This window comes from Peromyscus eremicus, chromosome 9, assembly GCF_949786415.1.
Source record: "Peromyscus eremicus chromosome 9, PerEre_H2_v1, whole genome shotgun sequence".
In the NCBI taxonomy this organism is placed as follows: Eukaryota; Metazoa; Chordata; class Mammalia; order Rodentia; family Cricetidae; genus Peromyscus; species Peromyscus eremicus.
In genome coordinates, this window is record NC_081425.1 from 70,759,190 (window position 1) to 70,775,239 (window position 16,050).

General features: G+C 37.7%; 2 protein-coding genes across 2 annotated transcripts; both read right to left on the minus strand.

Moving 5' to 3' along the window:
• Positions 1–699: 699 nt before the first annotated feature.
• LOC131920062 (olfactory receptor 11G2-like) lies at positions 700–1,671 on the minus strand. The gene has a single exon (XM_059274480.1). It carries the CDS (start codon positions 1,669–1,671, stop codon positions 700–702), a length of 972 nt encoding a protein of 323 aa, XP_059130463.1.
• Positions 1,672–11,111: 9,440 nt separating this feature from the next.
• On the minus strand, positions 11,112–12,047 carry LOC131920063 (olfactory receptor 11G2-like). Its single transcript, XM_059274481.1, has one exon. It carries the CDS (start codon positions 12,045–12,047, stop codon positions 11,112–11,114), a length of 936 nt encoding a protein of 311 aa, XP_059130464.1.
• Positions 12,048–16,050: the final 4,003 nt, after the last annotated feature.

The window sequence follows — 16,050 nt, forward strand, 5'->3', positions numbered from 1 at the left end:
ATTTAGAACGAAGCTTCCTTCTATATCTCCTTGGATTCATTTTAGTTCAATGTCTATTTTGTCAAAAGTTGGGATAACAATACCTGCTTGCTTCCTGGGCTTATTTGTTTGCAGGATTTCTCTGTACTTTGACTTTAAGGTCATTTCTATCCTGAAGGGTATGAAGAGCTTCTTTTAGATGACAGAGAGATGGATATTTCTATTCAGCTAGCTCGTGTCTTTTAAGTGGAGAGTTGAGGTTATTAGTATTTAAAGTTGCTTTTGGAAGCTGTGCACTTAAGGCCAGCATTGAACAATAATCCCAAGGGTGCAGCAGTAGCACCCATATCTTGATAGTAAATTAACATCTCTTCAATTGGATTTAAGTCTACTTCAAGAAGAGGGAAATAGTACCTGGCACTGAAAACCTTACCAACTACTAGGAATTTTAAATCATCCAAAATAACACTTAAATAGGAACAAAATAATCTGCCTTTATCTATGTGCTACAGGAAAATTTATATTGATCTCATCCTATATCTATTGTCTTAACTTTTAAAATATGATTAACATTAAATTAATATAACTGAACCATGACAATCAGCAGGACAGATGTTCAAGAACCAAGAAATAAAAGCAGTGTAGCCATTCTCCTAGATGCTTCAGATTTTGATTAATTACTTAAACCAGTTAAAAACTGAAAATAAATTAAATGTAAATTTAATTGCCCAAGATCTTTTTTGACAACCGATTTTTAATCTCCCCCAGAATTGCTTTCAGGGCTGTCTTCATATGTTTGTTCCTAAGACTGTATATCACAGGATTAAGAAGTGGGGTCAAGACGGAATAAAACAGAGTCACAAGCTTCTGCATTCCTGCTTCATGCTCAGATGTTGGGCTCCCATACATGACAAGTACTGAGCCATAGAATAATGCAACCACAGCCAAATGAGACCCACAGGTCGAGAAAGCTTTTCTTTTCCCAGAGGCTGAAGGGACCTTCAATACAGCTATTAGGACCAGAGCATATGACCCCATGATAAAGAGAAAAGGAATAATGAGAGGCAGAGGACTTAAGATGGACAAGACCAGCTCTATTAGGGGAACTTTTTTGCAAGTCAGTGCTAACAGAGGGCCTGGGTCACATAGGAAATGGTCTATAATCCTGGATCCACAGAAGGACATCTGGGAGATGATGATGATGGGGACAGGGAACCAGAGGAAACCAAGCACCCAGCAACTGATCACAAGGATGTTACAGAGGCGCCCAGTCATAAGAGCAGGATAGTGTAGAGGTCTGCAGATGGCAAGGTAGCGGTCAAAGGCCATGACTGCCAGGAAGAAGCATTCTGTAGACCCCAAGGAGAAGAAGAAATAGAACTGCAGGAAGCAGCCAGAGAAGGAGATGACCTTGGTGTCAGAGAGGAAGTTGGCCAACATGTTGGGAACTGTGGAGGTGACATACCAGATCTCCAGGAAGGAGAAGTTGGCCAGCAAGAGGTACATGGGGGTGTGCAGTTTCTGATCCCAGCGCACAGCACAGATGATGGAAGCATTGCCCATGAGTGTGAGGAGGTAGACAATGAAGAAGAGCACAAAGAGGAGGATCTGCCCTTCCCTGGAGCAGGGGAATCCCAGGAGTATGAAGCCAGTGATGGTGCTGGAGTTACTGGGTCTGCTGAGGGTTTTCATCGGTCTGTGAGCTGTAAAAGCACCAGAAATTATCAAATGGATAAAGCCAGCTGAAGATTCAGATTCATATTTAAATCATCATGAGAAATTATGTATATGTATTAGCTACTCTAGACATATATTGACCTAAAGTGATTATTCACTCCCATTCTTTGCTTCCCTGCACTTTCTGCTGTTGGCAAGAGAAAACTATTGGTCATAATTGACAAGTACTCCTCCTTCTCTTCATCATCATCTTCCTACTTCTCTCTATTCGAGTAAGTTAAATTCTAATCTAATTTTCAAATATGTTTACATTTTTGTTCAAGATCTTATACATGTGTGTAATCAAGTATGTGTAGATATATTCGCACAAAATAAGATTTCCTCTCAATTTTTTTTGAGAAGTGAAATCCCTGTATCTCTTGGTGTAGAATATTTTGCCATCTGTAATTATTATTCATGCTATATCCATATTGGCTTTAAAAAATTGAAATCAGATTAACTATGGGAATGTCCTCATGTATAGGTGTCAGTTAGCTTCCCAACATACTTGGAATAAATTTCCAAGCTGTGGATTTTGATTTGATTCCCTTAACATCTCTGACTATCTTTTCCTCCCTCTGTCCCTCTCTCCATCTTTCTCCTTTTTTTGTACGTGGGGCAATCATATACACTCCATAGACAAATATAAAACAAGGATTATTGTATATAACACTGGCCAGAAGAGAGTAACACTGTACGTTATCTGATGAGCTTTCCTCATCCCAATGAAGAGTGTGCATTTTGGGACCACATACATCCTGGTCACATTTCAGTAGAAAGAGATCCCACTTTCCTACCTCTGTAATGTTTTCTAGTAGGGGTTGGCAAATATTTTGTTAGATAGTTTATGCTTGTGGGTCACATAATTTCTGTCAAAGCCACACAGCTCTGGTGAAGTCAGGCCAAAACAGGCTATAGCAAGCTTTAGAAGAATGCATGTGGCCGTACTCCAGTAAAACATTAAGTCTGGTGAGAATTGAATTTCATGCAGTTTTCATGTGTTACAAAGCCATACTCTTCCATCCATTATAAAACTTAACAATATTCAAAAACAAATGCTCATCTTGGACCCATAGTCAAAGCGGCAGGAGGCCAGATGTGGTTCATGGGCTCTTTCTCTTAACCGTTACAGGAAAACGGGAGAGAACTAACAAACTGGCTTACAATAAAGGATGCTTATCTTGTTAGAAAAGGAGGGGCTTCCAGCTGAAACTATTCTGCTCTGCTGTGTGACCAGAGCCATTCTGGGCCAACCTTGAACCATTAGGATTAGCTTGTCTTTATGTTTACACACATACATGAGCACACATGCTTACATACTGATATCCTACATTTCTTTCTTATACGATGCTTGAGTTAGATAACACTGGATTCCTTCAGTTTTGAAAACAAGAATAGTCTGTGTGGGCCAGCAACATTTTATGCCTGGGCAAAGCTAATTGGCACATGCTGGGAGATATTCCTAACAGGAGTGTGTTGTTACTCACCTTTTACTACTCAGCTTCTATGTTCAGAGAGCAGCAATGTGGTTTTCCCGACACAGGCTATTCTTGACCTGTGCAAACAGCAAGCAGATCATTCACAGTTGGCTGAAGAAGGGACTGTGATATGAATGGCTACAATGGCTTCAGTGTTCATATGTACAGGATGAATAATCTGGTTAATTAACATTGAAAGCAAAACACTTCAGCACCATCACCCCAATTCTATCTTAGAAAAGTTGAGATAGAGCACTTCAATTAGTCAGATCCTGGGCCATGACATGTAGGGGGACAAAGCTTCCATTTTCTGACAATGTCTTTTTGTTTCAAGGTGAATCCAAGAAGTCACAATCCTGTGAAACCATCATTGAATTTATCTCCCCAGCATATCCATTTCATTTGATAGGAGAGGAAATTGCCATACCTGCTCCATTTGTAAAACAACTTTCCCATGGAGATTTGAGAGGTGGTGGGAAGTTAAGGCATTGGAGGAAAGCAATTGATTTGTAGTAAGAAGCCTATCATTTGAATTATAATCCATTTTTTTACTAATAGCAGATGCTCTATTTATTCAAATACAGACACTACTTTCTAGTGTCTTCAGCTGCAAAATATCACTCTTACAGAAGGGTTGGGGGCTCTGAATAAGCTGATGTATACAGAAGCACTCTGTCTGGGGCCTGACACAGCAACAGATTATTGGCTGTGGAACAGGTAGCTGAAACAAAGCAAAAGAAAGCCTTGTTGAGATGGTCACTTTTCTAGCTCTTTTGCTCAATGTCTTCTCTAAGCATTAACATCATCTCCCATTATTGACTAGAAGGAATCCAAAGCTAGAGTTTCTTAGACAATGTCTAGTTTTCCTAGAGAGGAAAGATGTTCTCCTCTATACTAGCAGTCAAGAGTGAGAGAGTAGAATGAAGAGATCTGAATGTTTACTGGAACAGACAGGGTTTATAAATAGAGCCTCTGGGAATGAGCTCTGTTCCTTCAAATTCATCACATCCAGAAGAAGAGTTGCAGGAGGCTGTTTTGTGCTGCTCTTGCATCCACTGGGGCCTGAATTCTCGGGAGACACTTTGTGCCACCTGCCCTTATTTACAGTAGAGTAAAATATTATCACTTTATTCCCATATTGCTGTGGGATGACATAAGATATAATTAATATTTAATCCTGCTCAGAACATCTACTAAGTACACAAGTGGAAGTTAATCAGAGGCCTCCCATGTTGGGCCTACGATTGCTGTCTCTAATGATTGGTGCAAGTGATTGGCATTGAGGACAGAGTTAGAGAGAAGGAAGAGCTGTAGGTGAGATGAGACCTCATTCATAGGCATCTGACTAGTCACAGCAGGAATCAGCCTTTCCCCAGGAGCACTTATTATTATTATTATTATTATTATTATTATTATTATTATTATTATTATTTAAAGAGCTTTCCTTTTTTTGTTTAGGATTGAGTTCTATGAGTTTCAAGGCATTAATCTTGGGAACATCTATCCTTGATCTGAGACACTCATCAGTTTTTCTCTGGTCTTACATCATCAGAGTTGCTCTCTAGGTTTCCTTCCCCTTGATAGAGGTACACACAGCTCTTCAAGCACATGTTACTGGTTATTCCTTTTTTTCCTAACAGCAGAAGGAATCTTATTTCAAGGCATGAGTTCATTTAATGTCTTTGTTGATTTGTCCTCTTTCAACAATGTAAGATTCAAAATTGGCATCAAGGATCCTAATCTATGATTATCAAGATTGTTGTGGTGACTTTATAGCCCCTTCATTTGTGGCAGATGTCCTTATGTCAAAACTACATTGCACTGCTTAGGAAAGCAATGGAAGACCAGTATATGTTTATTGGGTGAATGATCTTATTCCTCCTCCCCCAGAAAAGCAGAAGAGAATGTGCAAAAAGAGAGGTGAGCACTTTGGAGTAAGACACCTAGGAGATCCATTCACTCATGGAGATATGAAATGCCCTCTTATCTTCCCTTTTTAAATTAAAAAATTATTGTTCTCCTATTGAAAATAAATTATCTTCATAATATATTTTGATCACAACTCCCCTCCCCTCAACTCCTCTATATTCTTCCTACCTTCCAGCTCACCAAGCTACATGCCTTCTTTCTCTCTCTCTAGAAAAAAGGCAAACAAAAACAAACAAACAAAAAACCAAGAACCACACAAATGATTAAACAAACAAAAACAAAGAAAAATCACAAGAAACACACACACACACAAAACCCATAGAAACACAAAACTAGAAACCATACTAGTAAACCAAAGACTAGTAAGACAAAAAAATGTCCAACACAGCAATATGGACGAAACAAATCTACACAAGTACCACTAAGTTCAGTTTGTGTTGGCCATCTACTTCTGGGCTTAGGACATACCCTTAATTTGCTTAATATACCCAGTGAGACTTTTTGTCCATATAAAGATGAAATTTATCCTTCCAAGATCTTTGAAAAATTGTGTTGGAATTTTGACAGTGATCGTATTGACTCTGTAGATTTTTTTTTTTTGGTAGAATGGGCATTTTTATTGTGTTAATCCTCCTGATCTGTGATCATCGGAGATATTTCCATTTTCTGATATATTCTTCAATTTACAAGTCTTTCATTTGCTTGGGTAGAGTTACTCTAAGGCATTTTATATTATTTGAGGCTATTGTGAAATGTATTGTTTCTCTGATTTCTTTCTCAGTCTAATTGGCATTTGTATATAAGAAGGCTATTGATTTTTGTGAGTTAATTTTGTGTCCAGCTACTTTGTTGAAAGAGTTATTCATCTATAGGAGTTCCCAGATGGAGTATTTAGGGTGACTTATGTATACTATCATATCATCTTCAAATAAAGATACTTTGACTTTTTTCTTTCCAGTTTGTATCCCCTTGATCTTCTCAGTTGTTTTATTGATATAGCTAAGACTTCAAGAACTATCTATCCTGAACAGGTATGGGGAGAGTAGACAGCTTTTTATTGCTCTGATTTTAATAAAATTGGTTTGATTTCTCCACTTAATTTGATGTTGGCTATGAGATTGTTTGCTGTGGGATGTTCTGTATGTTAAATGTGTTGCTCTGATTGGTTAATAAATAAAACGCTAATTGGCCAGTAGCCAGGCAGGAATTATAGGTGGGACAAGGAGAGAGGAAAATTCTGGGAACAGGAAGCCTGAGTCAGAGAGACGCTATCAGCCGCTGCCATGAGAAGATGTTAAGATACTGGTAAGCCACGAGCCACGTGGCAATTTATAGATTAATAGAAATGGGTTAATTTAAGATATAAGAACAGTTAGCAAGAAGCCTGCCACGGCCATACAGTTTGTAAGCAATATAAGTCTCTGTTGTGTTTACTTGGTTGGGTCTGAGTGGCTGTGGGACTGGCAGGTGAAAGAGATTTGTCCTGACTGTGGGCCAGGCAGGAAAACTCTAGCTACAAATGGCACCCAACGGGTTGGCAAGAGTTTCCACCTAAAACCTGAGAAAAAAGATTCTAAAACGGAGCTAAAAACAGCTTCCTTGTTGTCTCTCTCAAGTTAGTGGCAGCCTGCAGGTTTGAGATACTCTGTGGTGGGTTTGTGGTGTGCGGGCTTGACCTATGCTATGTTACACAGAGGTGTCTCAAAGCTGTGCACTATGCCTGTGTGTTGGATATAGTTTTTGCTAGTTAAAAAAAAAGAGGTTTCTGAGCTACACGCTGCTTTGGTAGAAGCATAGGCCCACTGTTGATGGCTCTCAGACCTGGCAATAAATGTACCACCACCATGTTGGGAAGCTGAGGTGGGCAGAGCCAGCAGCCACAGCACCATTTCAGTCTTAGAATGCTGCAGTTTAAAGCAATAGGTTCACAATAAGACAGATTCAGATGGAATAGTTTACAATGTGTGTAAAATATACATAGGCTTGAAAGAGACAAAAAAGTGATGTATACAGTTAAATAAAGAAATACAGAGTTTTAAAAACAAAGTCTTTAAAGAGACAGTAAAATTAATATAAAAAAATAAGCCACGTAAAGATGGATATCACACAGAGAATCTGGATTATGTTGTCTTTGATATTCTTAACTGCAGAAAGACATTTGATTGTAAAAACTGTTGAGTTAAGCCAATATGTATATTGTAAAGATATCTTGACTTCAAAATTTGGATGTAAGGATATGTTGCTTTGGAAAGGAGGCTCTGCTTTTGTTTTCACAGAAAGCCAGAGGCTATGGATTTGTTCCAGATTAAGACACATCAGGTTTGACCAGCCAAGACCCCTGTAAAGGTCTCCAGTGACACCATGGCCCAGATGATCCAACATCCAGAATGGTTTCAAGGCAACTGGCTCAGACGATACATCCTCACGGACAACTCCATAATCCTAAAATTTTCTTTGTGTCCCCATAAGATACAGTGCCCCCTCCAGCAGGAAGTAGTAAGAGAAGCTATGCCCAAATTCCCAAATATACCAAGCTGGCTTTGGAGATGGAATTGGCTCACTGCTCACTCCTTCTCTAAACCCAAACATACTGCTAAAAAAAAAAAAAGGTTAAGAGATTCTTGTGTCCCAAATCAGAAGAGCCCTCTGGTGTGGGACAGAGAAAAACCAATATTTTTATTTAAAACAGGTTGATTATAAATGCAATCTCTTTCTAAAGAAGAAAAGGGGATAGTTTAGATATGATAGGATGAAAGGGTAGATTAATGAACCTACTTTTAAAGAGCAACAACTTGTTTGAAATGTTTTACATTGGTATAAATATTAGTTTATTGATACAAGTTTAAACTTAATTTTGTTATACTGTATATATATATTTCTATTCTTGTTTGAGATACTTTGTTTATGTAACTCATTTAGATTGTAATGGATAATTAAGAAATACAGATTAATCATTAATCTTCTATGATAGTCAAACTTGTAGCATGTTAGTTAAGTTTTCTAGGTATACATTGATATATTTCAGATAGACAGGTAATCTTCAAACACTTCAAAGACCTACAGAATATGGCATTTAAAATGTTTTAAAAATTTAGACTTTCTGGATAGTGAGACATGTCTGCTTCTGGCAGCACTGATTTACTTCAGAGAGGAGGATGGGCATCGAAGACACTGTATATGGAGTTTATCTTCACCTTGGCAAAAATAACCATTTGGGCAAGAAACTGTTCTTGCCTGGACTGCTTGATCAACTAGACATGCAGGACCCATGGAAAGGTGACCACTGAACTTTGCTTGGCGAAATGGTCCTTCAGGTTCTTGCTTCTCAGAGGAAACTGCCAGACATTTTACAGGACACAGAGAGAAATGACTGAGAGACTCTAGGCCTGTGGGCTGAAGACAGATGCTCCAACTTTACAAAAGAACTTTGGACAACTGTCCAGGCTGCTAGATGTCTCTGTCCACTCTTGCAAGACTCCTGAAAGTTGCTTGTGTCCTTCTCCCATTTCTCAGGTAATATTATATCCTTCTGAGGTCTTTGACATAGTTGAAGACTTGATAGCTATAATTTTCCTTAGTTATAATAAAAGGTAAGTTAGATATGAAACCTTAGACTAACAAATATAGGATGTATAGGATATCTTTTTTAATTTTGCCAAATACAAGTAGACTAGATATTATAAATAGACTAAATATTGTAACTGTAATTCTTGCTTGATAATTGTTTTGTTATATGTAATTTTACTATGTGAAAGTTAAAACCTTCCTTTTGAAAAAAAGGAAAGGGGAAGTGCTGTGGAATGTTCTGTATGTTAAATGTGTTGCTCTGATTGGTTAATAAATAAAACGCTAATTGGCCAGTAGCCGGGCAGGAATTATAGGCAAGACAAGGAGAGAGGAAAATTCTGGGAACAGGAAGGCTGAGTCAGAAGAGACGCTACCAGCCGCTGCCATGAGAAGATGTTAAGATACTGGTAAGCCACGAGCCACGTGGCAATTTATAGACTAATAGAAATGGGTTAATTTAAGATATAAGAACAGTTAGCAAGAAGCCTGCCCCAGCCATACAGTTTGTAAGCAATATAAGTCTCTGTGTGTTTACTTGGTTGGGTCTGAGTGGCTGTGGGACTGGCAGGTGAGAGAGATTTGTCCTGACTGTGGGCCAGGCAGGAAAACTCCAGCTACAATTGTTGTACACTGTATTTATTATGTTTAGATGTGTCCCTTGTATCCCTAATCTCTCCAGGACTTTCATCATGAAGGGGTGTTGGATTCTGTCAAGGCCCTTTCTGCATTTAATGAGATGATCATGTGTGTTTTCTTTCAGTTTGTTTATATGGTGGTTTGTGTTTAGTGATTTTCACATACTAAACTCTCCCTGTATCTCTAGGATGAAGCCTACTTCATTATGGTATGTGATTTTTTTGATGTGTCCTTTAATTTGCTTTGTAAGTATTTTATTGAGTATTTTTTCATCTATGTTCTTAAGGGTAATTGGTCTGTTCTTCTTTCTTTGGTTTGGGTAACTATGAGCTCATAAAAAGAATTGGGCAATGTTCTTTCTATTTCTATTTTGTGAAATAATTTGAGGATTATTGGCATTAACAAAAAGAAATAGTTGCATTAGAGAGGAGTAGATGACGAGAAATGATCAAACTGAGGATGGAAATACTATGAATACAGTCCTCATGTATAAAATCCCCAAAAGGAAAATAAAAAAGAAGCATGTAACTTATTTTGAATTTTATAGGACCCACCATCACATCATCAAGAGTCCTTGGATATTTTAAAGAGGCACTGAACTTTTAAAATATTGAAAAATATAAAATAATATGGGAGTTGTAAAAGTTGAACTGTATCTTATGTTATTATATTAACATGATGGCTTAGGAATAAACAAAGGAAATGTTATTTAATAGTAATGTGTTTGTATGAAGTTGACAAGGGATCGTGTGTATTGGTTAGTTTTTGTCAAATTGATATAAATTACAGTCACCTAGGATTAGCGGCAATTGGATTGGTCTATGGGCATGTCTATGTGGCATTTTCTTGGTTAATGATTGATATGGGAGGGCCAATCCCATTGTGGGTAATGCTTCCCCTGGGGAGGTGGTCCTGGGTTTCAGAAGAAGGTGAGCTGAGCATATTATGGAAAGCAAGCCAGTTAGTATACTTCTTCCTGTTCTCTGATTCAGTTCCTGCCTCCAGTTTCCTCCCTTAAGATCTTGTCTTGGCTCTCCTGAATGATGGATTATAATCTGGACACCAAGTAATCTCTTTCCTTCCTAAATTGCTTTTAGTCATGTTGTTTACTATAGCAACAGGAAATGTAAATATTATTTCCTGATACTTACATGAATAGGCATGAACTACCATGTTCTTATATTTTGTTTAATGAAACATGATCTTGCTCTGTAGCCAAGATCCCTTAAAATTCTGATCCTCCTGTCCCAACTCCCCAAGTTCTGGGATTATAAGCATGTTCCAATATGCTTGGATCTATATTTTTATTTTAATTGATGCAATAATTGTACATATTTATGAGAGTAACATCCACTATATGAATACAATGCATATTATCTCAAGGTAATTGCCATCAGTAACATTTAAAATGTTTATAATAATTTTTATATTGAGAACATTCAAAATTTCTGCCATCTTGCGTGAAACAGAATTAACACATGTCAGACATATGTATCTTATGCCACTATTAAACACAGATGTTGAGTAACTATCCAACTGCACCCCTTGTAAACATTAACCATATTCTTTCTCCTCACACTTCCAAATCTCTGATAACCATTTTCCTATTCATTATTTGACTTTCTAGACATAAATGAGAACATGCAGTCCCATGACTGACTTATTTTACTTAACACAATGTTCTTCCATTTTTATCCATGTTGCTGTAAATTACACAATTTAATCACTCTTGTGGTTGAGTAATATCCTACAGCATATACATACACACTCGAATGTAAGTGTTTTGTTTGATTAACGTTCTAATTTTTATGTTTTCAAAAACTTCTGCAAAGAATGTTTCATGTCTTTGTTTCTCAGGCTGTAGATTACAGGGTTAACGAGTGGAGTAACCACAGAATAAAACAGAGTCACAAGCTTCTGCATTCCTGCTTCATGCTCAGAGGTTGGGCTCAGATACATGATCATCACTGAGCCATAGAAGAGTGAAACTACAGTCAGATGAGACCCACAAGTGGAGAAAGCATTCTTTTGTCCCTCTCTTGAAGGAACCTTAAACACTGCTCGCAGGACCAATATATAAGATCCCATGATGCAGAGAAAAGGAATAAAGAGGAGCAGGGAACTTATTATTGTCCAGAAAAATTCCATCAGTGGGGCTCTGGAACAGGTGAGTGCCAATAGAGGGCCTGGGTCACATAGGAAATGGTCTATAATCCTGGATCCACAGAAGGACATCTGGGAGATGATGATGATGGGGACAGGGAACCAGAGGAAACCAAGCACCCAGCAAGTGATCACAAGGATGTTACAGAGGCGTCCGGTCATAAGAGCAGGATAGTGTAGAGGTCTGCAGATGGCAAGGTAGCGGTCAAAGGCCATAATTGCCAGGAAAAAGCATTCTGTAGACCCCAAGGAGAAGAAGAAATAGAACTGCAGGAAGCAGCCAGAGAAGGAGATGACCTTGGTGTCAGAGAGGAAGTTGGCCAACATGTTGGGAACTGTGGAGGTGACATACCAGATCTCCAGGAAGGAGAAGTTGGCCAGCAGGAGGTACATGGGGGTGTGCAGTCTCTGATCCCAGCGCACAGCACAGATGATGGAAGCATTGCCCATGAGTGTGAGGAGGTAGACAATGAAGAAGAGTACAAAGAGGAGGATCTGCTCTTCCCTGGAGCAGGGGAATCCCAGGAGTATGAAGCCAGTGATGGTGCTGGAGTTGCTGGGTCTGCTGAGGATTTTCATCTGTCTGTGAGCTGTTGAAGGCACCAGAAATTGTTGAATATCCTAGAAATAGCTGAGGGAATTTAAGTTTTGCCCAAACAGGAAATAGAATAGTTTGCTCATCATCAACTCAGTATCAAGGAGGGGAGTCCTTGTCTTCAGTGATGGAGCTCATGTTCCAGTCAATAGCTCTACACTCATCCCTACACTGGTGGCTCTGGTTAAACCCAGTGGACCACACAACAAAAATATATCATAGTGGTGGGAGGACTTGTTGATAAGAAGGAGGTTGTTGAAAAGAAACGGGAATACAGTAGGTGGGGCATTGAGTGTGAACAGAATGCGTTATATACATGTATGGAATTTCCAAATAATAAACTAATAAATACTTTAAATATTTAAACATATTTGTAAAATTTTGCATATTATACAAAATTTCAGTCTCTCTCACCTTCAGACTTATATATTTATGGTTAAATAAATAAATGATGATACTTTTCAGAACTGACTGAAGTTTTTGACTTCTTTAGCCAAAAACAGCCCCATGACTAGACTGAATCCAAGATATTTACTCATAAAATAACTACTTGATATTCCTTAAAAATAAAATACAGGAATACAGAACCTATCATTGCTATTGCAGGGAGACATGTACTGTTACAAGAGGCCTTAAGACATATTGAAAAGTTTAGAATTGGTTACAGAATTTCCACAGTGAGCTCCTGGGAGACAAAGAACTAAATGAACAAGAATTAACACAAGGTGATTTCATTGATTAGAAAAAAACCCCACACCAAAGGCTTCCTTCAATATACAGGAAAACAATCCTATATGGTTCATCTAACTGTTTCTTAAGCTACAAAATTTCAGGAGAAAAACTCTTAGATTTGTATTCCTTACCTTAAACTTGTGTCAGTGTCTTCATGTCACAGACACATAAACTTCCGAAAAGCTGGGTGATATTCATCAATTACATCAACAGTTCAATAACCCAAGGATCTAAAGTCAAAATCCTTCTTGCAACATTTCTACTGACTCTCATTTGTTAAATACTCTTATATTTATATTTTCAAAAATTGTCTAAAATATTTTGAATTTTCTTTGACATGCTTCTAAATATTAAAAATGATGCTAATTTTATTTTCAAATTTACATTTATGTTTTTACTTAATGAGTATGTACACGTATGTGCATGCATGTGTTCATGTGTGAGTACATACGTGCCACAGTGCACATGTGGAGATCAAAGGGCAACTTACATGAATTGGCTCTCTCCTTCCACCATTTAGGTCAGCAGGGATCAGACTCAGGTCACCAGGCTTAGCAGCAAGCACCTTTACCCATGGAACCATCTTACCAGCCCTATATGACCTCATATTTAATAAATCTACAAATGAGGATATAATGTTCTTTCACTAATCATATTTTGTCATAATTATGTGATTTCTCCTACCTAACCCATTTCAATATTTTAAAAGGTTCATGTTTTTCACTACCTACTCTTACTAATCAAAATAACTTGGGTTGGGGATTTAGCTCAGTGGTAGAGTGCTTGCCTAGCAAGCGCGAGGCCCTGGTTTTGATCCTCAGCTCAAAAAAAAAAAAAAAAAAAAAAAAGAAAAGAAAAAAATAACTTGAATAAAAGTCTAGTTTTAAATTGACAAAGACTTAGCCAGGCAGCAGTGGTGCACGTCTTTAATCCCAGCACTCGGGAGGCAGAGCCAGGTGGATCTCTATGAGTTTGAGGCCAGCCTGGTCTACAGAGCGAGATCCAGGACAGGCACCAAAACTACACAGAGAAACCCTGTCTCGGAAAACAAACAAACAAACAAAAATTGAGAAAGACTTTAAAATCTTCCAAAAAGGAATCCAGTTTGGGGTACCTCTTTCTTATATCCAAATTCTTAGAGATAAAACCAAATAAACTTCCTATTAAGAAAGAAGGAAGAATATTAACTGAGCCCAATCAATTAGATTACTGTCATAAATGTTAATTTTGGGGGTAGGAGATATGACTCAGCATCACCTCTAGCTTCAGGAAGAGCCAGCACTTCCAGCCTCTGTAGATACCTGCACTCGTATGCACATCTCCCAACATGCACATAATTAAAAACAACAAAGATGAACTAAAAGTGTCTGAGATAAATGCAGCAGATACGCAGCAGAGCCAAGGCTCTGAGAAACACTGTGACACACTCAGACTTCTGCCATCTCAGAGGAACTTTGACTCTTAGAAATACTCAAAGGTTTGCTTGACTCTTTTCTATACAAATTGTACAAAGCAGTCTTCATTGACAATGTTCATAACTCAAGAGCCCATATTTCTTGATTAAGTAAATACTTAATACTTTTGTTATTAAAAACTTTAATAATAATATTTGCTAGTATGGGCAAATGAGCAATAATACAAAATGACTCCTATTATAGTCCAATTTCCCTTTTCAGTTAGAAAATAGTAAGATTTGAGTATGTTACAAAAGCCTATGGATTCATGATTTATATGTCTGTTTTTATTTCTATCCTTGTTTCATGGGTTAAGACAATTTTGTTAACAAGTATTTTAAAGTTGTACTGTATTATTACCTGAATTCTTCTGAAATATCCCTTAATATCTCATATAATACCAACATAATAGGATACTTAAAATTATCAATAGCAAATAAGAATTATAATAATTTAGATATTATTGTAAATCTCCCTTAGAACTGGTCACTCTTCATGAGTTTATAAATATGGGATTAAATTTTTCAGAAGGCAAACTAGAACTAGAGGATAACAAATTATTTCAAACTCTAAACATCCAAGTATTTCACATAGTGCAGATAACTGTAGACAAAGGGAGAAATATACAATCTAAGCAAAGAATCTGATTGGTCAGCCAAAATGTCTGTTTTCCCCCACTGCTAGTTTTGCTTCTTTAGGTCATACTATGTTTTGACTATTTTAATTTTAGATATAATATTCCCATTATGTCACAGGTAAATGTTATGTCAAGTTCACAGTGTGGAATAAAAGAGAAGTCGGAACCAGATGGAAAAGGCTGGTGAATTTGATATAATTGAAGGACTAATTCCTTAGGGGATTTACGATTTCTCTCTTCTAAAGACTGTTTTCCTGTCTTCTCAGCCTCGTATTTACCAGACACTAGGAATGAGATTTCCTAATGCTATGGGACAAAAATATTCGCTTTTACATGCACATAGCATCTGATAAAATGTGTTTGGTAAATGATTTAATCTACAACTTTCTTTATGATACCATCAATAAAACATCACGTGTTTTCATATTGTAACATGTCATTTTGGGAAACTTGCATTTGTGTTTGTAGGCTATGGGTGTCCATGTAGAGCAGACTATTTCTTATCTTCATTGAGGTGGGAGCTGTGTAAAAACATATGTTGACAATATTCAGTATGAGCAGATCCCTCTTAAGGTAATTTCCCATGGAAAAACCTTAAGAAACTGTCCTGGGAAATAGAAAATTTGTGAAAGCTTTTAATGTTAATAAAATTAGATGTGAGTTGAGGAGAGAATGTTTTCACTAGACTGTTGTTACTTAATTTTTGTTAGTGTTTAAATATAGAAAGAATCTTCTCTGCTAACATATTGTTGTAAATTGACCAGTTCCATCTGGTCTTGGCCACTTTGTGTCGTGACCTAGGAAACGGGACATGAAAGCAGGATTTTAGGGCTGTGTGGACTTCTGGATGATAATTTAATATCCTGAGTGTTTTTCATGGTAGCTTTCTTTCACCTTAATGCTAAGTCACAGAAACAAAGTAGAACATCAAGTTTTTCATTTTCACTAGTTAACTTCCCAGCCAGTCCAGATAATGAAATATGTCAGCATATTCCATGGTCCCACTGGCCTGAGAAGGATGTGTGAAAAGGCGCAACTTCCAAAGCTAGACCATTTGAGTTTGAGGTCAGCCTCTGTGCTGTATGTGCTAGACAAGTTGTTATTTCTTCACACACTGGTTTCCCCTTCAGGAAGATGGAGAGCGGCAGTCCTGCCCATGTAGGT